A 26576-nucleotide genomic window follows, 5' to 3' on the forward strand; every position below is an offset into this window, starting at 1 on the left:
AGATATCTGAATATACGAGACAGTAAGAGTTATTGCCTCTGTTCAGATTCGGGAGTAACACTGTGTGTGGGAGTGCCAGCTGGGAAAAATTACCCGGGAAGCTAGCAGAGCCCCGAGTGTGCCTTGGGGAAGAGGTGACACCTCTGTTATTTGTCACTGGACTCACACTGCACAGCTGAGGGGCTGACTTCAAATTAGCTGCTTGGTTTTCCTAAGGGCCAGAGTGCTACTGTGTCAGCTGCCAAACAAGGAAGACAAATCTAAAGTATGGAAACAAATTTATCCTCAAATTGAGTAAGTTGTCTTCAGAACAGCCAGGCATGAACCTACTTCCGTGAACGCAGCATGAAGCTTTACATCCCCTGAGAGATTCCAAAGTGTTGACCTCACTGTTCCGACACCCAATTACGATGTCCCAGGGCACACAGAGCTGCAGCTTCCCAGACAGATAATTGAATTCAAAGGCAGAAAACATTAATGAAACAAAGTATGTAAATCAGCGTGTGGTTCATAGTAACACAGACGTTCCTACAGTGTGGCGCGCTCAGAGTTCACCGTCCTTGTCAGCTCTTCATGTGTCTTTTGCTCCCTTGCTTCCTAATGCTGAGCATCCTACCACATTTTAAAATATAAAGTGCTGGGTTTCCCCGGTGGCTCAGTGGTAAAGACTTCACCTGCCAGGACAGGAGACACGTATTCGCTGTCTGGTTTGGGAAGATCCCACAGGCCACGTGACAGCCGAGTCTGTGCTCTAGAGCCCGGAACGGAAGCTGCTGAGCCCACATGCTGCAGCGGCTACAGCCTGCACTCTGGAGCCAGTGCCCCACAGTGAGAGGAGCCACCTAACGAGAGGAGACCCCACAGCGAGAGGAGCTCGAGCACCGCAGCCAGAGAAGAGCCCAGTCAGCAACGGAGACCCGGCAGAGTCCAAAATACACAAACATGGGAAAAAGAATTTCAAGTGCTGAGAGAGTTCCCTCAGAAAGTGGCTTTCTCTAAGTAAACAGGATCCGAATCACTTAGGGCTTATTGATTTTATGATCGGTACTTAGGTTGCCGCTAAAAGCAAATAGGTTTCCAATACATGTTGGCAACCTAAGAGGGCTTTCTACCTCCATCCATCTTCAGGAGCAGCGAAGAGCTTACTTTGCAGGCAATTTACTAATAAAGACACAAGTTGATCGTCAGGGTCACTCATCTGGGGAGTAGTAGCTTAATCTAACAGAAAATACTGTTTTTTTTTTAACTGGGGTGGAAAAGAAGAGTGACTGTCAAAGGACCTAAAGAGGCTGTACAGCTTTGAAAAGCTTTGCATCTCCCGTCCATTACTGCTTTCTATGCTGGGAGCGTGGGCAGAGGTTTATTTCTTTACTGGGTGGGACTGATGTTCAAAGTGCTTTGGTGTGAGGACCATTTTTATGGCTCACCACAAGTTCTAGAAAAGTAAATTACTCCATCACCTGACGGGCATTGTTCTTGTTTTATGGAACAAAATCTCTTTCATGGGAGTTTATAAGACAAGTTAAAGTCAATCTTAAAGGAAGTCAGTCCTGAGTATTCATTGGAAGGACTGATGCTGAAGCTCCAATACTTTGGCCACCTCATGCGAAGAGCTGACTCATTAGAAAAGACCCTGATGCTGGGAAAGATTGAAGGCAGAAGGAGAAGGGGACGACAGAGGAAGAGTTGGTTGGATGGCGTCACTGACTCCATGGACATGAGTTTGAGCAAGCTCCGAGAGTCGGTGATGGACAGGGAAGCCTGGCCTCCTGGAGTCCATGGGGTCGCTAAGAGTCAGACGTGACTGAGGGACAGCAAGACACGCTGAAAGAACAATCAGATTTGTTAATTCAGAGACCTGTGTTGTTGGGAGCTTGATGACTCCTTGGTTTGGGCTTAACTAGAACGCATTTTTAGTATCTGTTAAGAATGAGAGGCTTGGTAATAGGCTGTTCTGGAGTGTTTCTTTCATGAATGGTATGTTAGTGGAGGAGAAGAAACCTGAGCAGTATTAGAGTGGCTCCTGGGTTTCAGTCTAGAGTCTGAAGAGAAAGAAGGTATCTTGAGACTTCCGCAGTGGGCCCAGTAGTTAAGGCTCTGCACTTCCACTTTAGGGGCGTGGGCTTGATCCATGGGGGGGGAACTAAAATCCCACATGCCATGTGATGTGGCCGATAAATTAAAAAAAATTTTAAATAATTTTAAATTAAAAAAATTTTAAATAATTTTAATTTAAAATTAAATTTTAAAAATTTTAAATAAAAACATTCCTTTGGGGGAAAAAAGTGTATCTTGAGGCACAAGAGCAGAAAGGGCCTAAGGAGCAGGCAGAAGGAGCATTTCAAAAAATATCTTACTATATCCATGTTTTGTGAGACACAGTATGATACAGGGAAAGAGTATTAGGAGACTATAAATTATAACTGAAGGGGATATCCAAGTGGGAAGTAGTAGTATTAGCGAGATCAATTCTGTAAAGAGGAGGAGGAGTATTATGCTGTTAACAGTAATGTGCTCAGGTAATCAGATTTTTCATGTCTTCAACAAGGATAAAGCTTTAGCAATGTGTAACATTTTTGTCTTCAATATCTTTAAAATTTTAAAGAATTGATTGATAAGTCAGAATGACCGATTTTGTCCTTAATAGGGCCGGTGGGAAAGTCAACAGGACGTATCACAAATTGCAGTTTCCAAAGGAATCGCACCAGCTGCCCCAGCCCTCCGTTCTCCCCAAAGTAACCATTCTCCTGATCCAGGTCAGTTATGCTTTTGTTTTTCAATCACTCTCGTGAAATACGAGTATCTTTCAGAAATAGTTTAAAAAATTTTTTAAATCATTTAAATCAGGATTTTCTGCAAGTCCTGCTAGTTGATGCCTGTTTGAGTTTCCCCCCTTTTTCCTGTACCGTTGCTGGCTGACTTGTCTTTGGCTGTCCTGGGTCTTCGTTGCTGCGCGGGTTTTCTCTAGTTGTGGTGCAACTAGAGCGCCTCTCTAGCTGCTGTGCTCGGGTTTCTCTCACTGTGGAGCGCAGGCTCGAGACTGCGCCAGCTTCAGCAGTTGCGGCTCCTGGGCGCTAGGGCACAGGCTCAGTAGCTGTGGCGCACGAGCTTTGTTACACCGAGGCGTGTGGGATCTTCCTGGCTCAGGGACCAAACCCACGTCTCTCCTGCATTGACACGTGGGTTCTTTACACTGAGCCACCAGGGAAGCCCCTCCCTTTCTTATCATAATGTGTTGAGTCCCATTGTTTTGAATGCTAACTGTATCTTGCATTCCTGTGAGAAATGATGTGTTGTTCTTCATATTTGTTTGATTCTGTTTGCTAATATTTTGTTTAGAGTTTCGTGTATGTGTCCTACGGTGAATATATAAATCTTTTTCATTACAATGTCTTTGTTTAGGGTTTTGGTATCATGACTATATTGATTTCATAAAGTGATGAGAAAGATTGAGGGCAGGAGAGAAAGAGGCGACAGAGGATGAGATGGTTGGATGGCATCACCGACTCAATGGACATGAGTTTGAGCAAATTCCAGGAGATAGTGAAGGACAGGGCTGGCATGCTGAACTCCATGCGGTCACAAGGAAGTGGACACGACTTAGCAACTGAACACAAAATGATGAGAAAAATTTCATCATCTTTTATGACGAAGTTCCTGAGCTTATGTGAACCTGGTCTTACTACTTCCTTAAACGTTTGATAAGATTCACCAGGGACACTCTCTGGGTCTGGTATTTTCACTGTGGGAAGATTTGAGATCATGACTTCAGTTTCTTTCAAGTTTAACTTTTTCTGTTTCTTTGTAAGTAAGTTTTCAAAGATTGTGTTTTTTAGAGAAGTTTCTGTTTCATCAGATTACTTAATTTGATGTTACTTAATCATAAATGTTACAGTTTCCTTTACTTCCCTGGTGGCTCAGATGGTAAAGCATCTGCCTACAATGCGGGAGACCCAGGTTCAATCCCTGGAGAAGGAAATGGCAACCCACGCCAGTACTCTTGCCTGGAAAATCTCATGGATGGAGGAGTGTTGTAGGCTCAGTCACTTTCACTTTCACTTTATTGATCTTTTAATGTTTATAGAATCTGTTAGGCGCCTTCTTTTTATTCTGAATAGGTAATTTTTATTTTCTGTTGTTCTTTAATACACTTGAGACTGGTTTGTCAGTTTTCTTAATCTTCCCACAGAGCCAAATTTGATTCTCTTTTCTGTTTTGTTGATGTCTGTAATTTCTTCATTTCACAAATTTGGGCATGATGTGCTTTTATTATCATTATATTCCAGATATTTTAATTTCTCTGTGATTTATTCTTTCACCCATGAATTACTGGGTACCATGTTCATTCAATTTTTATATATCTTGAAGGTATATTATTATTATTATTGATTTCCTTTTAAATTCCATAATGTGCAGACTCTTCACATTTTCAATCTTTTAAAATTTTTTGAGACTATATTCTATCTTGGTGAACATTCTGTGTATACTTGGAAAGGTCTCTTCTATTTTGGGGCACAGTGTGCTGTGTATGTCAGTTAGGTCAGGGTGGTTGATGTCCTTGTTCAAATCTGCTGTAACTTTACTGACTTTTCCCCCCATAGTTGTTCTATCAATCATTGAGAAAAGGCATTGAATATCTATATATGATTGTGAAATTATCTGTTTTTTCCTATAATTATATCAGTTTCTGCATGATTAACTTAGAATCTCTGTTACTGGGTATACACACATTGGGACTGTTATTCTTTTTTGCTGATAAAGTGATGTTTCTCCTTATGAAATGTCCCCTTACCGTTCTGGTAATGCTCTGACTTTGAAATCTGTCTTGCTTGGTGTTAGTATCGCCACACCAGTCTTCTTTTGCAGATTGCTTGCACGGTGTATCTTTTCTTCAGTCTTTAAAATTTTAGCCTATGTGTATCTGCAAGAGTGATTATCTTATAGACAGCATATTTAGGTATAGAGTTTCCTTTTTAATCTTGTCTGACAATTTCTGGTTTTTAATTGGAATGTTTAGTTCTTTTACATAAAATATTATGTCTGCCATGTTGCTATTTGGTTTCTATTTGGGCTTTGTATTTATTTCCACTATAATCTCTTTTGTTTTGTGTTAATTGGGAAATATTTTGTAGTATTTTATTTTATCTTTGGCTTTTTTCATACCTGTATCTACTTATCAGGGCTTCTCTGGTAGCTTAGTGGTAAAGAATCTGCCTCCAACGCAGGAGACATGGGCTCAGTCCCTGGGTCGGGAAGATCCCCTGGAGGAGGAAAGGGCACCCCACTCCAGTATTTTTGCCTGGGAAATCCCATGGACAGAGGAGCCTGGCAGGCTACAGTCCATGGGGTCACAAAGAGTCAGGCATGCAGAGACTTAGTGACTGAAAACAACAGACAACATTTATTTATTAATATCTTTGGTAAAGAATTCCAGTAGGTACCCTTAACTTTACCACAGTCTTCTTAGAGTTAATAATCTGTCGTTTCACACTGCGTAATTAGAAGAATCTCGCATCAGTGCAGTTCCATTTTCCTGTTCCTCCAGCCCCCTTATTTCATATTATTGTTGTATCTTTTGCTTTTACAGTTGTTATGAACTCACCTTATAATGGTATAAATTTTTTTTTTTTTTGCTTTAAAATAGCTATTTGTCTTTGAAGGAAATTAAGAGACTATAGATAATCTTTTATATTTTCCTTCCTATTTATTATTTCTGTCACTGTCTACTCCTTCCTGAATTGTATATTCATCTGATATTTCTCTTTAGCCTGATGAATATCTTGTATTATTTCTTATTGTACAGTTTTCCTTGTGAAGGAAGATCTCTCCTTTTGAGAATGTCTGTATTTCATTTTTTTTTTTTTGACAGATATTTTCACTGGATAGAGAATTCTTAGTTGATAGCTTGTCTTCTTTTAGCACTTTAGAGACACTGTATCATCTGTTGGACCTCTTTTCTGATGAGAACTCAGCCCTCATGTATGTCACTTTCCCCCTACATGAAATATGTCTTTGTTTAGTTTGCTTTCCAATTTTTCTCTTTATTTTTCTTCTCAGCAGTTGGGTAATGATGTTCTTAGGTGTAGTATTTTTAGTGTTTATCTTACTTGGGTTTCACCAGTGTCCCTGGGTCTCTGCACTGGGATTTCCCTAACAGTTTGGGGAAACATTCAACTGTTAGTTCATTGCATTTTTTCCTCTGTCCTTTTCTCTCTTTCTACTCCATTTGAAAATCTAATTGCACACGTTGTATTGCTTAATATTGCCCTATGAGTCGCAAAAACTCTATTCTGCTTTTCATCTTTTTATCTTATTCTTGTTTCTTCTGATTGGATAATTTCTACTGCCATTTATAGTCTTTCATTAAGCACAAGCAAGAATTTTAAAATTTCAGTTATTATTCTTTTTAGTTTCTAGAATTTCCATTTGCTTCTTTTTAAAATAGTTTTAACTTCTCTGCTGATACTTCTTTCCTTTTTATATAGTAAGGCTATATTACTCTTTCAGTCCTTGTACCTATGTATAAAAAGCGCTTTTAAAATACCTATCTGCTCAATCTAGCATCAGGACCAATTTCACAGTCTGCTTCTGGCTGCATTTTTCTTGACTATGAGTCATACCTAATGAGTTTTGACAAATTTATTTACTCATGTAACTTACACCACAGTCAAGCTACAGAAGATTGTGTGACTCCAGTTACTTGGCACAATCGGTCAGTGTTCGGATCTCACTGTTTTGCCTGTTCTTCAGTTTCATTAAATGGAATCATATTGTATGTACTCTTTTGTGTTGGGCTTGTTTTGCTCAGCATATCTGTTGAAGTCATCCATACCTTTGCACGTATCAGCAGTTTATTCTTTTTTACTGTTGAGAGAGACTTCACTATCACAGTGGAGTTTATCACAGTTTTAACCAGCTCTCCTGTTTATCCACATTTGGTTTGTTCCCGCTTTTTCATTACTGTGACTAAAGCTTGTTTGTGTATCAGTGTTTTAGTAACATTTCTGTCCAGTAAATACCCAGGGTGAAATTGTTTGGTCATAGACTACTACTTTGCTTTAAAATTCCATAAATTAAAAAAATTCTAGTGAATGTTTGTTTGGTTTGTGTGTTTACTGCTTTGTTCTGCTCGTCGTTGCTTCCTGCTCCTCTTCACTGCGTTCTTCTGAGTTTAGTCTCTTTTTTAGTCATATATCCATCATTATTGGTTTTAGCAGTGACCTTTTTCTTTTTAGTGACAAACTCTTTCTTTTGTACGTTTAAAGTTTTTATTTTGCTCTCCCTCTGAAGAATCCTTCTACTGTGGAAAATATCAGGTATATAGAGTAGAAAGAGTGACATGAGGTGCCCTCAAGTGCCCCGTGCTGATTTCAGGATGATCAGACTATCACCAGGCTCACCTGTGCCCCCATTACATCTCCACAGCTGCTCAGGGTGACTCTGAAGCAAATCTCAGATACTGTCTCATCTGTAAATGTTTGTACATATATCTCTAAAGGAATACCCAAAGTGACATTCCAAGAAGAAAAATTAAAAATAATCACAAAATATTATTAAACATCTAGCCAGTGTTTAGAGTTCCCCAGGTGTATTTCTTAGTTATTTTGAATGAAAATTCAAGTAAAGTTCACACACTGTGGTTAGTTGATACGTCTTGGGGCTTCCCTGGTGGCTCGGATGGTAAAGAATCTGCCTGCAGTGCAGGAGACCTAGTTTCGATCCCCAGGTTAAGAAGATCCCCTGGAGAAGGGAATGGCTACCGACTGCAGTATTTTGCCTGGGAAATCTCATGGACAGAGGAACCTGGCAGGCTGCAGTCCATGAGGTCACAGAGAGTCGGCATGACTGAACACACACGCACGTAAATTGTGTGATATTTTTGAACTCAGTTTTGATATTTCTCGTGGCAGATAGCTGTCTCTTTGGTTTATATTTTTAGTGACTGTGCTCATGATTGCAAAATAACCTTATGTAACTTTTCGTAGTTTTTAGAGATAACATACTCAATTAAGGAAAACGTGAAACCTTCCGACCGTACAGGTTCACGTACCAGCTGTGTTGCTGATGAACTCGCGTCATCTCAGGCTGTTGGGGAGTGGAGGTGGGGCGGTCGTGTGCGTCTCTTAAGGCAGCCTCTGATACAGATGCCTCAAGTTGACTGGCTTCTTCTTTTTAAAGTATTAATTAGGGTACAGTTTTTTTAATCACTTATGTCTTGGATTAGATTGTCCTGAAAATTGTCTTCACTAAAGGGCAAAAGAAGTCTCCTAATATCATAGGTGTCATCTGCGTGTCTGACCCTAGCCGTTGGTATTAAGAGCAGGTAAGAGCAGGGCTAGTTCAGGACATGTCCCTCACTTGTAAACACAACCCAAACACCACTGTCTTCCTGAAAGGTCAGTTTCATCATCTTCATTCAGTAAGCAGCATGAAAAATTAAAGTTGAGTAAGATACGGTCCTTGATTTTATAAAGCGGTTAAAGTCTGGATGCAGAACTAATGCGTGTGTCTCTGGCTGTATGATCTGAAAGCAAAAAGTCCCGCTTCATTCTAGGGCATAAGTTAGTACTCGGCCAGTTAGTGACAAGGCCCGCGGTCGGGTGACACTTGGGATTTAATAGGATCGCTGGATATTAGAGCATGTTAGAAATACCCCAACTGCTGCTGTTTAATTGGAAAAGGAAACATCGTTGTTTCTGAGAGTAAGAGAAGGCAATGGTACCCCACTCCAGTACGCTTGCCCAGAAAATCCCATGGACGGAGGAGCATGGTAGGTTACAGTCCATTGAGTCGCAAAGAGTCCGACACAACTGGGCAACTTCACTTTCACTTTTCACTTTCATGCATTGGAGAAGGAAATGGCAACCCACTCCAGTGTTCTTGCCTGGAGAATCCCAGGGACGGGGAAGCCTGGTGGGCTGCCGTCTATGGGGTTGCACAGAGTCGGACACGACTGAAGCGACTTAGCAGCAGCAGCAGCATAGGTCCCCTGGAGGAGGAAATGGCAGCCCCCTCCAGTATTCTGGCCTGGGAAATCCCATGGACAGAGGAGCCTGGTGGGCTGCAGTCCGTGGAGTCGCAGAGTTGGACAAGACCGAGTGAGCACACAGTACGCGTAATGCTGTTATGTTTTTCTAGTATTTTTCCAGTATACCTTTAAAATTTTTTTATTGTTTGTTTTGCTTACAAACAATGCTTGGCCGGTTTGCAGTACGGAGAGCATCTCTGTAATCATTTTTGCCTTATCTCTTTTCCTTTCAATATTTTCGGCAGGACTCAGTAGCCTCGCGGCCTCCTACTTGAACCCGGTGAAATCTTTGGTGCCGCAGATGCCGAAGCTGCTAAAGTCTCTCTTCCCCGTTCGTGACGAGAAAAGGGGCAAACAGCTGTCTCCCCTCGCGCATCAGGTAAAAGCATCAGAGAGCGCAGGAGCGCCCGACGGGTCGCTGGCCCAGCCTTGCTCCACGCCGCCCTGAAGCTGGAGCGGGGATGGGAGCAGCCGTGGGGGTGTCAGAGCTGGGCTTTCAGACCTGGTGAAAGCTCTGATAATTTCTCTTCCACTCTCGTCAAAGAGAACAGAGCTGTTTAAGCGTATTGACGCTCTCAATCCTTTCTGCTTTTAAAAAATGCCAAGTACGCTCCTAATGTGATTTATGGTAATATCACTTAGAGCAACAATAGTGAAATTTATGAAGTGCACTTAGTGTTGTTTGTATATTGCCAAACAGAAAATGTAATTCTATTTTTAATTCTTGATTTCATTTCTAATTTCAAACAATTTTACATCATCCCCATCCTTGCCGCTCAACCTTTTTCCTCTACTGTGGCTTACCTGTTCTTTCACTTAAATATGAAAAGGGATCACTTGTCTTAGGCCCCGTTTTCTTGAAACTCTCTACCCAGCCTTAGAAGAAGTTTCAGAGAAGATGTGAAAGGGTTTTCCAGATCATCAGGAAACTGCTTGTATGTGATGGTGCTTGGGAAGCCTGTTGGAAAGGCAGTTTCTAGCCTCCTCTAGGTGTGAATTCAGCAGAAAATGATAAATGAGGATTTATTTATACTCATTCAAAAACACATACAGTGCAAGTTCAGTTGTTGAAATAGGTCTTTTAACATCAGCTTCTCCACATTCACTGAAACATTCAAGTTGCGGAAGTGCAGGCGAGTCCTTGCCTGAGACCTTAACTCTTTAAAAGAATTTTCTAGGTTCATGAGTGTATATTCAAGGTAATAGTTTTGTGAGGCTGCTGTGCAGGTATTTTTTCCAAGCTAGCAGTCTATGAGCGTATTATATCAGTGTAGCTTTCATATTGGATGAAAAAAATAAACTTTGAGATTTTGGAAATGTTTAAATTTAACTGGGCACATAAAGGGTGCTTAACTATTTTCAGGATGAATCTGAGATGTTGAGAGCTAAAAGAAATAGCCAACCTGATACTTGGTGGGGGTTAGGGTAGGGAAAAAGGATTTTTCCAGGGCTTGTCACTGAGCACCTTATTCTGTTCTAAACTGCTGTGTTGTTGTTTCACAAAATATGATTCATGGACTGTTTATGCCAGAATTTCCATGGTAGCTTTTTTAAAAGGTAACTTAAAAATATGGCCTGATCTTAGAACCCATTCCTCACCTTGGGGCACCTGATAATCTACATTTATAAGTACACAGTGGAGGAGGAAATGGCAACCCACTCCAGTATTCTTGCCTGGAAAATCCCATGGACAGAGGAGCCTGGCGGGCTACAGTCTGTGGGGTAACAGAGAGATGGAGACAACTTAGCAACTAAACAACAACGTAAGTCAGTTCAGTTCAGTCGCTCAGTTGTGTCCGACTCTTTGCGACCCCGTGAACCACAGCACGCCAGTCCAACTCCCGGAGTCCACACAGACCTGTGTCCATTGAGTCGGTGATGCCATCCAACCATCTCATCCTCTGTCTACAAGGTGATTTTCGGGGCTTCCCAGGTGGCACTAGTGGTAAAGAATCCATCTGCTAATGCAGAAGATGTGGGTTCAATCCCTGTGTTGGGAAGATGCCCTGGTGTAGGAAATGGCAGCCCCCTCCAGGATTCTTGCCTGGAAAATCCCATGGACAGAGGAGCCTGGCAGGCTACAGTCCAGTCCATGGGGTCGCAAAGAGACACGACTGTGCACACACACATGAGGTAAGGTGGTTTTCATTCACATTAAAGTTTGATATCCACTGTTTTTCAATTGCTGATGGGGAAGACAAAGTTACGTAAGCTAAAGGAAATTGGAATCGCATTAGCAGTCAGTGACTCAGACGACTGGAGTTACAATTATTCTTCTGAAGTTGCTTCAAGGTTTTGATGTAAGTCAGAGCACCTGTTACGATAAGAAGTAACCTTTCCTCTCTTGCCAGTGAGCGATTGGTTCTTCTGGGTATGAGAGGAAGAGCAGTGGTTTAGAAAGCAGTCTAGTGGTTGGTGGAAACTGCAGTGTGCAGTGTCCAGGTTAAGAGCGGTAACCTTGAAATACTTTGAAGATACCTTAAGTAATATTCATTCAGTTTATTTTATTTGAGCATATATGTGCAAAGGCCTTCCCAGATGGTGTTAGTGGTCACCCCCCTGCCAGTGCAGGAGATGTAAGAGACCGGGGTTCGAGCCCTGGGTCAGGAAGATCCCCTAGAGGAGGGCTTGGCAACCAGTCCGTTATTCTTGCCTGGAGAATCCCACGGACAGAGGAGCCTGGTGGGGTACAATCCCCGGGGTCACGGAGAGTCGGACACGACTGAAGCAACTTAGCACGCACACGCAAAGGTGTTGGAGAAAGTGGCCCCCAGTGCTTCATATTTCATAAATAAATGAAAACGTAAAGACAAAAGTAGCCTTCATGAAGGTGCCCAGTGGTGGATCTGAACTGTTCCCAGCTGGTTTATGAAAGCACAGTCCCTTGAAGGACCCTTGCTCAAGGTCACCAGAGCAGCATCTCTCTCGCCGCGCTTCTCAGTCCTCCTCTGACTTGACAGTCGTGCAGGAAACCTTTTCATCTCTGGACTTCAGCACTGATCCCTTCGCCTGGCTTCCCTTGTTGACTGCTCCGTCTTTCTGTTTCTGCCTGTTCTGGGCCTCTTTGTTCCGTCAAGCTGCTGACATTCAGGGGTTCCAGAGCACCCTCCTGGGTGACCTCATCCAGCTCTGTGGCTTATACTGTGTATGCGCTGATGATGCTCACATTTTTGTCTCCAGCCCAGGCTTCGCCCCTGAGCTCTGGCCTCGTGGAGCTAACTGCCCGTTCAGCTTTTCCACTTACAAATCAACTGGATATTCGCATTTTACAAGTCCATATCACTGCTGTTGGTTTCAGCTCACAAGTCTGTTTACTTCCAGCATACAGAATACTTCTGAAGTATTAATATATGCCCATCTCAGCGTATAGCACAGATGTCCACCTCGCTGCTTCACCTCACAAATAGACCGTCAGTAAAATTTTATAGGTACCACTTTCAGTGTGATGACTCCCATTTCTCATCACTCATCCAAGCCGTCGTCTCTGGCCCTGATTGTGCAGCAGGCTACCAGCTGATCGACTGATGCTTTTTGCCTCACTAAGTCTGTTATTCACAGAGAAGCCAGAGTGAGCTCCCAAGGCCTTATATTAGTTCATGGCTTGAAACCTTCCATTGCTTCTCACTGAAGCTGAACAAAATCTAAATTCCTTACTGTGGTTTGCAGTGTCCTATGTGATCTAGCCCCCTGACCTTTCATCTTTATTCTCTTTATTTTCTTCTTTGTGTACCATGCTGCTGCTAAGTCACTTCAGTTGTGTCCGACTCTGTGCGACCCCATAGACGGCAGCCCATCAGGCTCCCCCGTCCCTGGGATTCTCCAGGGAAGAACACTAGAGTGGGTTGCCATTTCCTTCTCCAATGCATGAAAGTGAAAAGTGAAAGGGAAGTCGCTCAGTCGTGTCCGACTCTTAGCGACCCCATGGACTGCAGCCCACCAGGCTCCTCTGTGCATGGGATTTTCCAGGCAAGAGTACTGGAGTGGGGTGCCGTTGTGCACCATGCTAGGCCATATTGATTGGCCTTTTTGTTGTTTGTTGATCTCATGAACACATGAAGCTCCTTTCGGTCTCAAGTTTTCTTACTTGCATTTCCTTCTACTTGGAATGCTCTTCCCCAAAGTCTTTGTGCGGTTAGTAAGTCTCTACTAGACTGGTCTGCTACTGTAAGGGTCAAGAAAGGCCACATAAACAAATATGCTTGAATTTAGAGTGCATTGGACCAACCAACCTAAAACAGCGGCCTCTACCGTACATAATACAGTATTCCCTTGTTTAATTTTTTGTTAGGAGTGACATTTATATGTTTACTGATTATTTCTTCTACAATGTAATCCTTGAAGGCAGGGGCAGATTTGATGGAAAGTGTATGTTGGTTGACCACGGATGTATGTACAGATGTTAGTATTAGATAGTTGGAACATACCCAGTGTAAAGGACTGTGGTTAATGTTAAGAGGCGAGAGAATTGCACCCAAGTGGGGATTTGAGATATCAAGGCTTATTCAGGAAGTTTCTTTCTCAGACTGATGCAAGTTCCACTGAAGAAATGTTCTTAAAGTTGTTTAACTGTTCTCCGTTGATCAGAGATGCTTCTATTCTTATTTTTTCCATCTTTGCTAAAGCTTGTAGAGAAGTAAATTATAATTTTCACTATCAGTATGGAATCTAGAGAAACACAGAGACAGTATCAATATAGAGGTTTCCCTTACTATGGCCACTTTAAATATGCTTTAAGTCATTACCACCTAAATGATGTTTCATCCTTGGAAATGGGGCACTTTTGCAACAACAGAATCTCAAATAACACCCAGTACATTGCTGTACTGACTAGACTTCTTTTTCAGTGTTTCCCAGTTTTTCACAGTGATCATCACTATAATGGCAGCCTGTTCACTTGGAAATCAGACTTGATACCCAAAAGTTGAACTTTTTTCTCTCCCTGTGGACCCTCTGAGTCCTTCAGGAAAAAAAGTTGGCTTATTGCCACCCAGTCTTTGCCTCCGCTTTTTTCTGCTGTCGCGCAGAAGTTAAAGATTCTTTACTCTCCTCGGCTTTCTCGAGACCTAACAGCTAAAGATGTCAGCTGTGTCTCTTATAATAAATGCCTCATCATTCTTCAGTGGTCTTGCCAGGGTCTTGCTGAAGTGGGGAGCCCAGAAGTGATACTATAATCCCTTTGCTTGAAAACAGTGCACCTATTATCTTTCTTCCGACTAATGTACTTCTACCAAAGCGGCACATGCTAGCACTTTTGGGTTTTTTTAAGGCAAGTTTTAGTTCATTGTGCTTCTCGTCAGGTAATGTTCCCCCTTTTCTCATTTGCTTATTTATTTGCTTACACTCTGGCCAGTGCACTTCTCTTTTTATTATCACGTTGATTTCCCTAGTGGTGGCTCAGACGGCAAAGCATCTGCCTACAATGCAGGAGACCTGGGTTCGATCCCTGGGATGGGAAGATCCCCTGGAGAAGGAAAGGGCGATCCAGTCCAGTACTCTTGCTTGGAAAATCCCATGGACGGAGGATCCCGGTGGGCTCCAGCCCACAGTCCCAAAGGGCTGGACATGACAGAGTGACTTCACTTCACCTGTTGTTCAGTCGCTAAGTCATGTCCGACCCTTTTGTGACCCCATAGACTGTAGCCCACCAGGCTGCTCTGTCTCCCAGGCAAGAATACTGCAATGGGTTGCCATTTTATTATCCAGTGAACCCAAGTCTCCTGCTTGGCAGGCGGGTTCCTTACCCCCGAGCCACCAGAGAAGCCCCTTCACTGAAGCATAAAAATACTTCAATAAGAATCTTCAGGTTCATTCCTAAAAGTTTTCAGCTCGATTTTGTTTCAGCATTCCTAGGTTAGCAAGATATTCTTTGAATCATTATTTTAAAGATACATTTGTTCTTATTAGCATCTGCAAACTTTTGAAGGGCATACTCTGCATGTGAGTCACAAACAAAATATGGAACATTAAGCGTGAGAGAGAGCTCTGTCATATGTGACTGGAGCTCACTCCCCAAGCCACAGAGTAGCCGATGGACATGTTTCAGCTCTGCCTGTTCAGTAACTCCTACCCCTGTCTTCCCCTCGTCTACCGGGGAGATTATAGGAGGTTTTGTTAGATGCATTATGGAAACAGATGCATTATGGAAGCCATGCCTTCCTCTGTATCACTAATCTAGTAATACTAAGATAAAATTTGTGCTGATGAATATTCGCCACCACCCTGCCCACTGCCTGGCTTTGCTGTACCCCAGTGTGAGGTGTCTAGTGTATCAAAGAAATACACATATACCTCCAAGTTTGCTCTCTATTTTGATTCTGGTTTTTATTTGCTGCTAGTGACTTGTTAGTACATTAATTTAAATGGCCAATATAAATAGTCATTAAATAATTAATACCACACTAAAAAAAAGTAACATAGATTTTAGAATAATGTGTAAGATAGAACCCAGAAAGATAGAAATCAGTGCATATGCCTAAGAGAAAGCTGGATCAATTCTCCCAATACAGGAAGGGATAAATTTTGATACGAACATTGCATAAAACTTAGAGACAGTAGAGAGTAACACTGCCTAAGATTTGTAATGTGAGATGGTACAAAAAACTAAACGAGGAGCTTCCCTGGTGGCTTCAGTGGTGAAGAATCTGCCTGCCAATGAAGGAGACACGGGTTCATTCCCTGGGTTGGGAAGATCCCACATACTGAGGAGCGACTGTGCTCTGGAGCCTGGCTGCTGCAGCTATCTAAGCCTGAACGCCCTCATTCCCGTGCTTCCCAATGAGAGAAGCAATCAGGAGCCTGGTCACTGCAACTGGAGAAAAGCCCACACGCAGCAGTGAAGATCCAGCACAGCCGAAACAATCAAGAAATACAATTTAAAACTAAGCAGAAATCCCCTAAAATCCACTCAACAGTGGAACCGCAGAGACAGCACAGAGTAACCCAGCAGGCCATAGCGTAAGCAAGCACACTCATTTCTCTTTTCATCATTTAAGCCATCTCTCTCTCTCTGTTTCCCACCTAACTGTGATGAAAGATCTTAAAGCTTCTTGCTTTTTCTGTTTCTGTCCCAAGTTAGTTTGGAGACTTAACCTCCTTCTCTGGAAGAGTCACACTGGCAGAGACACAGCAGCCCGCCTAAACACACGCCTGGATTCTCTCTGGCCTCATCAGAGGACACTTAGATCACTGCACATAGTTCTGGGTGCCTTACTACTGGACGTCCGTTGACCAACTGGAATTATTTCAGAGAATAACATCAGAAATGATTTATGAGGAAGGATTAAAGGAGTTATTTATAGCTTGACCGAACAATGACTAAGAGAGCTGACTGTATAAGCATTCAAGGGATCGCAACAGAGAAGGCGGGGAAGAATTGTATAAGGATGGTTCCAGGAAGACAGCAGAATGAAAGGCGCAGACCGACGAAGTGATATTAACGAAGAGAAGGTAATAACCGTGAGCGAGTACAGTGATTTATAGACAGCAGGGTCCTCTCTCAACATCTCCATGGATTTCTGTCACTTCTATTTTTTATTTTTTTTTATTTTTATTTTTTTTAAATTTTAAAATCTTTAATTCTTACATGCGTTCCCAAACATGAACCCCCCTCCCACCTCCCTCCCCACAACATCTCTCTGGGTCATCCCCATGCACCAGCCCCAAGCAAGTTGCACCCTACGTCAGACATGGACTGGCGATTCAATTCTTACATGACAGTATACATGTTAGAATTCCCATTCTCCCAAATCATTCCACCCTCTCCCTCTCCCTCTGAGTCCAAAAGTCCGGTATACACATCTGTGTCTTTTTTCCTGTCTTGCATACAGGGTCGTCATTGCCAAAAATAAGATTTTGAAAATGTAAAAATATTCCCAGTAAGAACCAAGGAATGAAATAGGTCCTGTTTCTACCAGTCATATTTCCTCTTTTGTTTGTTAGATTAGATGGAAGAGAAGCAGAAGTAATGAAGGAATGATTAACAAAAAAGTACTTTTAATCAGAGTGTCCTTGACATTTTCAAACAAGAATGTTCAGTTCCGTCCCTCATGCAAAGATACAAACACAAACTCGCTAATGAAAAGATTAGTGTTTATTAACTTGTTCTTTGGAATCAGCAGGTTCTCAGATCAAGATTCTATTATTTGAGGGGGGGATATTTCAGTATTTGAGAGGATGCGTGGATCTTTATAAGATCGAAGTTAACAATTCATCCTGAGGAATAAATAAATTTATAAAGAAAGAAAATAACGATTTTAAGGAAGTCTTTAAAGACAAAGTTTCTTATATTTTACAAAATCATCTGGCTTGAACATATTTATAAAACTTATGTTTCTCATTTTTATGGAGATTTGTTTTTTGTTTGTAATCAGTTTCTGTCTGAGTTCCAGAAATGCAAAGGGTACAAGCACCGAAAGAGGTGGCAGCTGACAAAATTGCTGTCTTTGACCTTCTGAGGCAAGTTTAGTAACGAATCTGGAAAATAATGAACTGCAATTAATGGAATCTGCACTCAACATTCAAGTGTGTTTCTCAGACAGCACATAAAATAATTGAAAGAACTTCCTGCTCCCTAATTAGTTAGATTGAATTAATTTGGCATAATAGCTTTTTTCATGTGTCTAGAAGTTGGTGTTCAGATGAAGCTGTTTATGTGCTTCCAACTTCTGAATTCCAAATGGCATCTTTGGTTCATTTGGGGAATTAAGGAGTTAATGACAAAAAAAAGTGCAAGTATCAGTCGCTCAGTCGTGTCGACTCTTTGCTGCTCCGTGGACTGTGGCCCACCAGGCTCCTCTGTCCGTGGAATTCTCTAGGCAAGAGCCCTGGAGTGGGCTACCGTTCCCTTTTTCAGGGGCTCTTCCTGACCCAGGCAGTGAACCCAGGTCTCCCACGTCGCAGGCGGATTCTTTACCATCTGAGTTAATGCGCACATTTAACTTCCACCGTCGGAAACGCAGCCCCGTTTCTGGCCTGTCCTTGCTCTGCTGTCAGCTCCTCTCCAGTGTCCTGGGCTTTGCTTAGGCCTACCCTGCTGACCACAAGGATTTCTGGCTCCAGTTTCAATACGGCTTCCAGTGTGGTAGGTGGACAGGGCCTTGAGTAGAGACAGCAGTGCCCTGCACATCTCTGACCCAGCTGGAGAGATGCTTAGGTAGGCCTTTCAGCTCTCATGTGAGTGAGTGCTCCATGTGCAAAATGGGGAGAAACACACAGCTGCCGGCGCTGCCTTGTGCACTAGATGCTGTTTCAGACTTCATTACTCAGGCTCCTCTGATGAAACAGGCTGTATGAATGCTTGCTGTGGTGTCTGTAGGGTTTATCGTCCTTTTTTTTTTTTCTTGAGTTCTATTTCAGTTGGTTGAGGTGTAGAAATTTGTCTCGAAGGAAGCTGCTGTTTAAAATATATATATATATTTATTTGACTGCTCCAGGCTTAAGTTGTGGCATGTGGGATCTAGTTCCCTGACCAGGGATTGAACCCAGGCACCCTGCATTGGGAGCCTGGAGTCTTAACCACTGGACAACTAGGTTAATACCAAGGGTTCATCATCGTAACTAACTAAAAATAAGAAAAAGGATCCAGACCTTGTTTTCTAGCCTTGAGTTTTACTTAAGTATTCAGGTCGTTTTTAAAGGTTCTTTCCCCCTGTAGTTTATATTTGGATATGTTACGCTATATTGCTTGTTCTTGTGTTAATAAAGGGAAGTTTGTACAGACCTTTTGAAATACAGACTTTTGAGAAAATTCAAGGAAAATGATTTCTGTTCAGTTGCTTTATGGATGAATTCTTAGGCAATTCTTACTGCTTTACGAAATGAAATTCTTATCTCTGTTTTGTTTTCCAAGATCATAACATCTTACCATCTGTCTTTGCCCCAGAAATGTATGGATATTGACATACTTAGACACTAAGTTGCCTTCAGAGGCAACTTAGAGTTGGCTTTAGAGTCACGGTTAGTAGCTAATCTGTAGAATAATGAAAAGAAGATAGTTTCTGAGGCAGGATAGGAGTTGATTGGAAGAGGCCTCATCTTCCACTTATTTTTCAGAAATAGGCCTTGTGTACTTTTGTATGAGTCTGTAGACCCAGGGTTGGCAGGCTTTTTTGGTCAAGAGCCAGATAGTTTTATTTTAGGCTCATTTTAGGCTTTGCTGGCAGAACTGGCAGAACTGGCTACAGACAAGGCTAAACAATGGGTCTGGTTTTGTTCCAATAAAACTTTATTTATAACCCTGAAATTTGAATTCATATAATTTTTACATGTCACAAAGTATTCTTTTATTGATGTTTTAATAATTTCAAAGTGTAATAACTATTCTTAGCTTGTAGGACATACTGAGCTGGGGACACTCTAGATTTAGACTCTGTTTTTTAAGTTTTTAGATTAACAACCATTCTGTTGACTCAGCTGGTAAAGAATCTGCCTGCAATGCGGGAGACCTGGGTTCAGTCCCTGGAGTGGGAAGACCCCCTGGAGAAGGGAAAGGCTACCCACTCCAGTATTCTGGCTCAGAGAATTCCATGGACTGTATAGTCCGTGGAGTTGCAAATAGTCGGATACGACTGAGCGGCTTTCCCTTCACTATGTTTCATAAATTATCCTTCATTCTTCATGGATACTTGAAAACCTGAGTAGATAGTGACTTATTACACCCTATTTTTTAAGAAGAGAAATCTTTTCCCACATAAATACTTAAGTTTTACCAATTATCACGTAGAAGTTTAAAAAGTAAACTAGCTAAACCCTAATATATAAGAAACTGCCTCTTTCCTGACAACTTCGGAAATATCAGTGTTTAAAATTTTCCATATGTAGGATATTAAGTATGTTGAGCTAACACACACATTGTTGTTCAGTCGCTAAGTCCTATCCAACGCTTTGTGGCCCCATGGACTGCAGCACACCAGGCTTCCCTGTTGTTTAACATCTCGCGGAGTTTCTCAAACTCATGTCCATTGGCTCAGTGATGCCATCCAACCATGAAGTCTGTTAGGACAGGCTCATTCACTTTTATCAACTGATAAATAAGTTACTTGTTGACAGAAGTGTGCCTTTTAGTTTTGGGTTTTTTTTTAAGATTCATTTATTTTCGCCTGTGCTGGGTCTTTGTTGCTGTGGGCTTTCCCTAGTGGTGGCGAGCCGGGGCCACTCTAGCTGCGGTGTGAAGGCTTCTCACTGTGGGGGCTCCTCTTGTTTGGAGCGCAGGCTCGAGAGCATGCAGGCTTCAGTAGTGGCAGCACGTGGGCTCGGCAGTCGTGGCCCACAGGCTTAGTTGTCCCACAGCATATGGCTTTCCCTGGACCAGGGATCACACCCGTGTCCCTGCATTGTCAGGTGGGTTCTTAGCCACTGGACCATCAGGGCAGCCCTTTTAGTTGTGTTATGTAATTGAAATTAAATAGGAATATCAGGGATTAGACCCTGAGTGCCTGTTTCTGAAGAGGAGGACTGTGTGCATGTTTGATTTTGCACATATTGTATCCTCAACTCCTGACACAACCTTTAGAATATAGAAGGCTACCTGGAGCCTGGCAGGCTACAGTCCGTGGGGGTCACAGAGTCCAACGCAACTGAGCGACTCAGCACAGGCACCTGGTACTTGTTTTACTTAGATCTAGAGAAGTACCTTGGAAGACAGTGCATGAAATTCCAGTAATTAGGGTTACCATGGCGCTTTAGACATGTACTGGTTGCGTACAAATTCCAGTAACTAGGGTTACCGTGGTGCTTTAGACATGTACTGGGTGCGTACTGTGCCAGGGATTGTATGTACATCAGCTCAGCAGCAGTGCTGTCTGATGAAAATATAATACGAGCCATGTGTGCCATTAAAAGTGTCTAGTAGTAAAAAAAAAAAAAAAAAGTGTCTAGTAGTCACACTTGAAAAAGTAAAAAGAAACAGGTTGAATTAAATAATTTACGTAACCCAGTATATTCATAATATCATCATTTCAACCTGTCATCAGTATAAAAAACAATCTGAGATCTCCTCCTCTCTTTGTTTCTTTCTGTAGAGTCTTCAGAATCAGGTGTGCAGTTTACGTTTCTAGCACATCTCGATTCAGATAGTAAATTTTCCTTGGAAATATTTGATCTGCATCCAGAGTTCATAGAATTGAAAAAATAAATCCGCATGCCCAAGACGTTACAAAAACATACTAAAAGGCACTTGAATTTTTAAATTTATATGTTATTAATTAAAATTAAGTAAAATAAAAAATCCACTTCCTCGGTCACACCAGCTGCATTTCAAGTGCTCAGAAGCCACCTGGCTGTTGGCTGCCATGCTGGACGCACAGAGTTAAAGGGTACTGTTAGGCGCTGACTTAGAGGTGAGGATGAGTCTCAGGTAGGTAACGCCGTGTCTAAGGTCACAGTGTGCAGTGAGGGGCAGAACTGAGACACAGTCAAGAAACAGAATTTAATGCACGGTTGTGATCTGAAGAGATTTCACTGGATTTGATTAAAAACAGCAAGTGATAATATTTATAGAATCAATCCATAGTTGTATTTGAAGGAGGAGCTAGTCATGCTGTGGAAACACACTGGATAGAATCTATCTTCGGGTTTTTGGCCGATTTCTTTCTAAAAACAAGGATTTCTGGGCATTGACAACATGAAGCAGGAAAGTGCCATGGCCAAATTTGTGTCTCTGGAGGCTCCTCCCACTGCAGTTGGAAGGTGGATTTGGAAGCAGATGGAAGGAGGAATCTACTCAAGTGAATGTGCAGACCTCATGAGGGATTGTAATATTGGTCAGAGAGGGGAAGTCACCATCCCATGCTGACCCATCCCACGTGGATGCTTGCTGCTGGCCGGAAGGAGCATGTGGCAAGTAGGGTAACAGTGTCTCTGGCGAGGACCAGCTGGTGGCCGCCCACCGTCCTCCCTCTGACATTGCTCAGAGAATTCCTGTGGACTGGATTGCCACTTCCAGAGGTGAAACCCAGAGGTACAACCCCGAGGCGATCAGGCTTACCCAAAGAACTGAGGGAGTGATTAGAACGAGAGTTACTCACTTAAACTGGGGACTCTGACTGCTGGGTGGAGACGAGGGCTGGTGTTGTCCGCGGCCAGCACGGTCTCAGCCGGATCCTCCTGGAAAGCCAGAGTGCAGATCGTGAGGTTGATCGTGGACCCCTGGCGGAGGGGGTGGGGGTGCTGGCTGTGTGAGCCGGGGTGGTTCTCAGAGGTGCCTCCCCCGCCCCCACAGTGGCTGCAGCCGCCGGTCCCTGCACGGTTACTGGGGGCACCGCCAGCTCTCCCTGTCACTGCGGGCTCAGCGCCCTGCCTCTCTGATTAACATAACCTTTCAAAATCTGTTTATATTGATTAAGCTATTGCTGATTCTTGATCTTTAGGTAATTGTACATGTCTGATTTTGTCTAATGTTTGTTACTTTTACCAAAACATATTCAAAGATGAGGTGTTCAGCTTGGGTAGTGTTCTTTATGTTTTTCTCACTTTATCAGCCTGAAAATCAAAGGTTGGCTATTGAGTATTTATGGCAAGAATAAATCTTACATCTCGTGTTGTATTTTCCTAGGCTTAGATTAAAGTGATTGGTTAGAGTTAAAAAAAAAAGATTTAGAGGATCATATTTACCTAGGAACCATTAGAACATGACTTTAGAAGAATTTATCAAATTCATGGTAAGGGGTGATTATTAGGAGAGGTTCGTTTTCAGACAAGAAAAATAAAGGTATCAGAAAATTCAGTGTTTTTGAACAAAGTGTTAATTAAGTTGCTTCAACAGACATCTTTTCTCCCCTCTACCTACTCCTGTGCTCAAAATTTGGAATTTGATAGGATTTTTCCAAATCCTAAGTGTACGATTCAGCCTTTATATCACATAAGTCATTCACTCACTTATTTACTTGTTCAGTCAGCAGACATTAAGTTCTTTCATGGATGACATGAATGAGACATAATCCTTACCCTGCAGGGAGCTTGCAGTTGAGAATGATCCCCATCAAGACGGACTGATAGATAATTAGGTTATATATATAAATCGATTATAGGTGGTGTGTTGAGGTTATAGGTGAAGGTGCGGGGAGGGGGTGCATTTTACCTGCAGTTTCAGGAAGAGTAGATCATGCTCCAGCTAAGACTTAACAATGGCTAGGTCTTCACCAGGTGGGCGATGAGTCCCTCAGGGAAGGGACAGCGCAGGGAAGTCTCTGGATAAGAAGCATGCTCAGCCTCATGAGAGCTGATGTGCTTTCATATCATGTCAAGGAGTTAAGACTTCACTCCAGGCAAATTAGCTCTTATGCCTGGTTAGGACATCCTGAGTTCTGGTTTCATTCAGGTGGCATATGAAAGTCAGAGTTTAAAAATGACGAGATAGGGTCTGAGAAGTGACTGTCACCTTGTCCCCACAGCACTTCCACGCCACCCTGTGCCTCTCATGTGCTGGTCCACTAGACCTGAGCCACACTCAGGAAAGCACCCTGGTGTAGCCGTCCAGCCTTTAACCGTTAGGTGAATGCCTCTGAGCCTCGCTTTCTGAAGTGTGAAATGTAGATAATTATACTTATATTCACACTCCTCATGGGACTTCTTAATATTTATAGCTGCAAAATACTTTGCAGTCATTTTTATTAATAGTTACCAGATGTGTCGTAAGGATTAATGAACTTATGATCTGAAATGTTTTGAGCTCTCGAAATAGGCAGCCGCCTGCATGGGGGGTATGCAGAGGAGCATTAAAATGCAAACAGTACCATTTGGAAATGTGAGCCCTTCTATGTGAAGGACAGATCGCACACTGAAGAGTTCAGCACACTTTGTAGGTATTTTTGGTGCCCGTAGTAAGGTTGCTGAATTCACCGGAGGCCGTCGCCCGCCCGATACAGAAAGCTGGTGTGCCCTCCCACTGGGGCACGCTGGTGCTGCCCCCGCTGCAGCCAGCGCCCCGCTCACCCTGTCGCCCGCTCTTCCTGGCGCCGCCTCTCACTCTCGCCCCTGGTTGTCTCCAGGTGTTTGTTTGCTGGCCGCCTTCACATCTCCGAATCCTCCTTTCTGTCCCCTTTTCCTCTTATCATCCAAGTTCAGGCTCTTACGTTTCTGGGGCTCTGCCGAGCCGCTGACGCAACTGCTTAATTGATTTCTCCAAATTTTCTGTCTCCTCCTTTAGGGATGATCTTCTGTAAGCCTAGTTCTTAGCACCGCTTCATTCAGTTCCTTTGCTTGCTCTTTGTTGTCTGTGAAAATCCACCCCAAGCTTACAGGGCCTTCTCCGCACGCCCTGACCTCCCTTTCCCTCTGCCCAGCTCTGGTCACTCCAGATCCTTCCCTCTCTTGAAGACCTCCTGGAAGGTTGAGAAGCTTTTCCCGGGCAGGGAAGTGAGAGGAGGGAGCCTCCAGACAGAAAGGGCAGCTTGCCTTTGTCGCGGCACTCTTCATGGGTCGCCTGGCCCCCCCAGGGAGCCGTTGTGTCTTCAGGGTCTGTCTCCAGGTGCAGTCACCCTCCATGGAGGTGTTCTCCGTCTGGTCCCCGGATAACCCCTTCCTCCTCCGCACCTTCTCTGCCTGGAAACTTTGATTCCGACGCCTGTCGTCTTCCTTGATGTTTTCGCTTTTTGCATACGCGTCCTTCCCCCAGACTGGATTGCTGCCCTGTTAAGAGGGATCCTGTATCCTTCTGGTCTTCGTATTCGCACAGCACTGTTGCAACACTTTGTGCACCTGAGACCTGAGTCCTTACTTCTTCTGTTTTAGAGTTATTTACTTATTTTCTGTGGGGGAGGCTGTGCTGGGTGACTGGGAGCCGCTCTCTGGTCATGGGGCACGGGCTTCTCACTGGCACGTCTTCTCTTGCCGCAGAGCGCAGGCTCGGCAGTGTGGTACACCAGCTGAGTTGCTCTGAGGCACGTGGCACCTTCCTGGACCAGGGACTGAACGCATGTCCCCTGCATTAGCAAGTGGATTCTTAACCACTGGACCACCAGCGAAGTCCCTGAGTCCTTGTTGAGATGAAGGAGAGCCCCACTAAGGCGGAGCCCCAGTGGAGTTTGTCAGGCAGGGCAGTATTGTGGGAAAATTTGAAATACACAAAAACAGAGTGAATACTGTGGTGGATCCCTATGCATTCGTCACCCAGCTTCCGTGAAAACTAGTCTGCGGCCAGTCCTGTGGTCCGTGTGTCTGTGCCGCCACCCTCTTGAGCATGTCCTGTGCTGGAGAACACTCTACCGTGATGCTCTGCCACCCAGAGCTGCTGTCTGGCCGCCATTCCTAGGAGGGGGCACCATGAAGTACCTAGTGTGCGAAGCGGAGAAGTAGGTGTGGCTGGAGTACCTGAGTTTACCCTCAGGACCCACGCAGACCTGATGTGATCTTACTGTTAACATAGGTTCCAGCCATTTCAGGTGTATCTAGGGGTTGGGCGGATGTCTCTACAGAGCAGATCTGTTGCCTGATCAAGAAGTTTAAGTGTTAGTTGCTCAGTCATGTCTGACTCTCTCTGACCCCATGGGCTGTATAGCCCGCCAGGCTGCTCTGTCCGTGGACTTCTCCAGACAAGAATACTGGAGTAGGTTGCCATGTCCTTCTCCAGGGGAATCTTCTGACTCAGGGATCGAACCCAGGTCTCCTGCATTGTGGGCAGATTCATTACTGTTTGAGCTACTCAGGAAGAAGTGGTTGTGGCGGGGGGTGGGGGAGGGTTGTGGAAAGAAGTGGTTGTGCAGAATGAGGGACAGTGAGGGGAAGCGTCAGGTCTTCAGCATAGAAGCCTGGAGCCACGAAGCTGGGGCCTTGTCCCTCAGGAAGGCCTGTGCCTCCGCTGGATTCCAGTATTGCATCCCAGTCAAGCAGGTACTTTCCCAAGCATTTACTGGATGTTTTCAAAATTATTCTGAATCATAAAGAAAAGTATATTTTTCTGTTAACCCATTTAGGAGGACATAGAAAAGGTTTCATCCTGGGTGGCTGTAGCTCCACCTTGGTGGGATTTTTACGTTTTTGTGCTTTAAAGAATAATGTTTCATCTCAATCTTGTCTGTTTTAAATAAGATATAACTGAAGAATGTAAGTATTTTGGGGTTCCAGCTTAACAGACTTTTTTCTGCCCTTACTGAGAGATATGGTCTGAACACCTTTCCATTCGTGGGGGGCTTCAGACACAATGGGGAAGATAAAAATGAAGGTACCAGCCCCTGCACTGAAGGGACCGTAAGACAGACTGGAGGGTACGTGCTCGAAACGGAGAGTCCCTGAAGGGAGGTCTGGGGCAGGCAAGATGTGTGACGGGAGCTGGGTGGGAGGCATGGGGGTCTTTCCTGGTCAGGGAGTCGAGGGAGAGGCTGGGGGGTTCAGGCCTGGTTCTGTTCCATTGTCTTTCTTAAACCCACGTCTGACCCTGGCTCTCCTGGGCCTTTACCCCGAGGTGCCCCCCAGTGTCTGCAGGGTAGAGCGTGTCTTCCCTTAGTTTATCCCCACATCTGCCCAACTGTGTGGCTATATCTCCTGCCATGGCCCACTTCACTGTCTCTGGGCCTTTTTCTCAGATGCTGCTGCTGTTCCCGTACCCCTAGCAGAA

The 26576-nt window shown here is 43.6% G+C and overlaps 1 protein-coding gene across 1 annotated transcript in view; it reads left to right on the forward strand.

Annotated features, from left to right (window-relative positions):
• KIF13B (kinesin family member 13B) overlaps positions 1 to 26576 on the forward strand; it is a 205727-nt gene that overhangs the window by 165953 nt on the left and 13198 nt on the right. Inside the window, 2 exon segments of the mRNA XM_018051853.1 lie at positions 2648 to 2756; positions 9274 to 9407. Coding sequence (XP_017907342.1) covers positions 2648 to 2756; positions 9274 to 9407 — 243 coding nt within the window.

This window comes from Capra hircus, chromosome 8, assembly GCF_001704415.2.
Source record: "Capra hircus breed San Clemente chromosome 8, ASM170441v1, whole genome shotgun sequence".
Lineage (NCBI taxonomy): Eukaryota > Metazoa > Chordata > Mammalia > Artiodactyla > Bovidae > Capra > Capra hircus.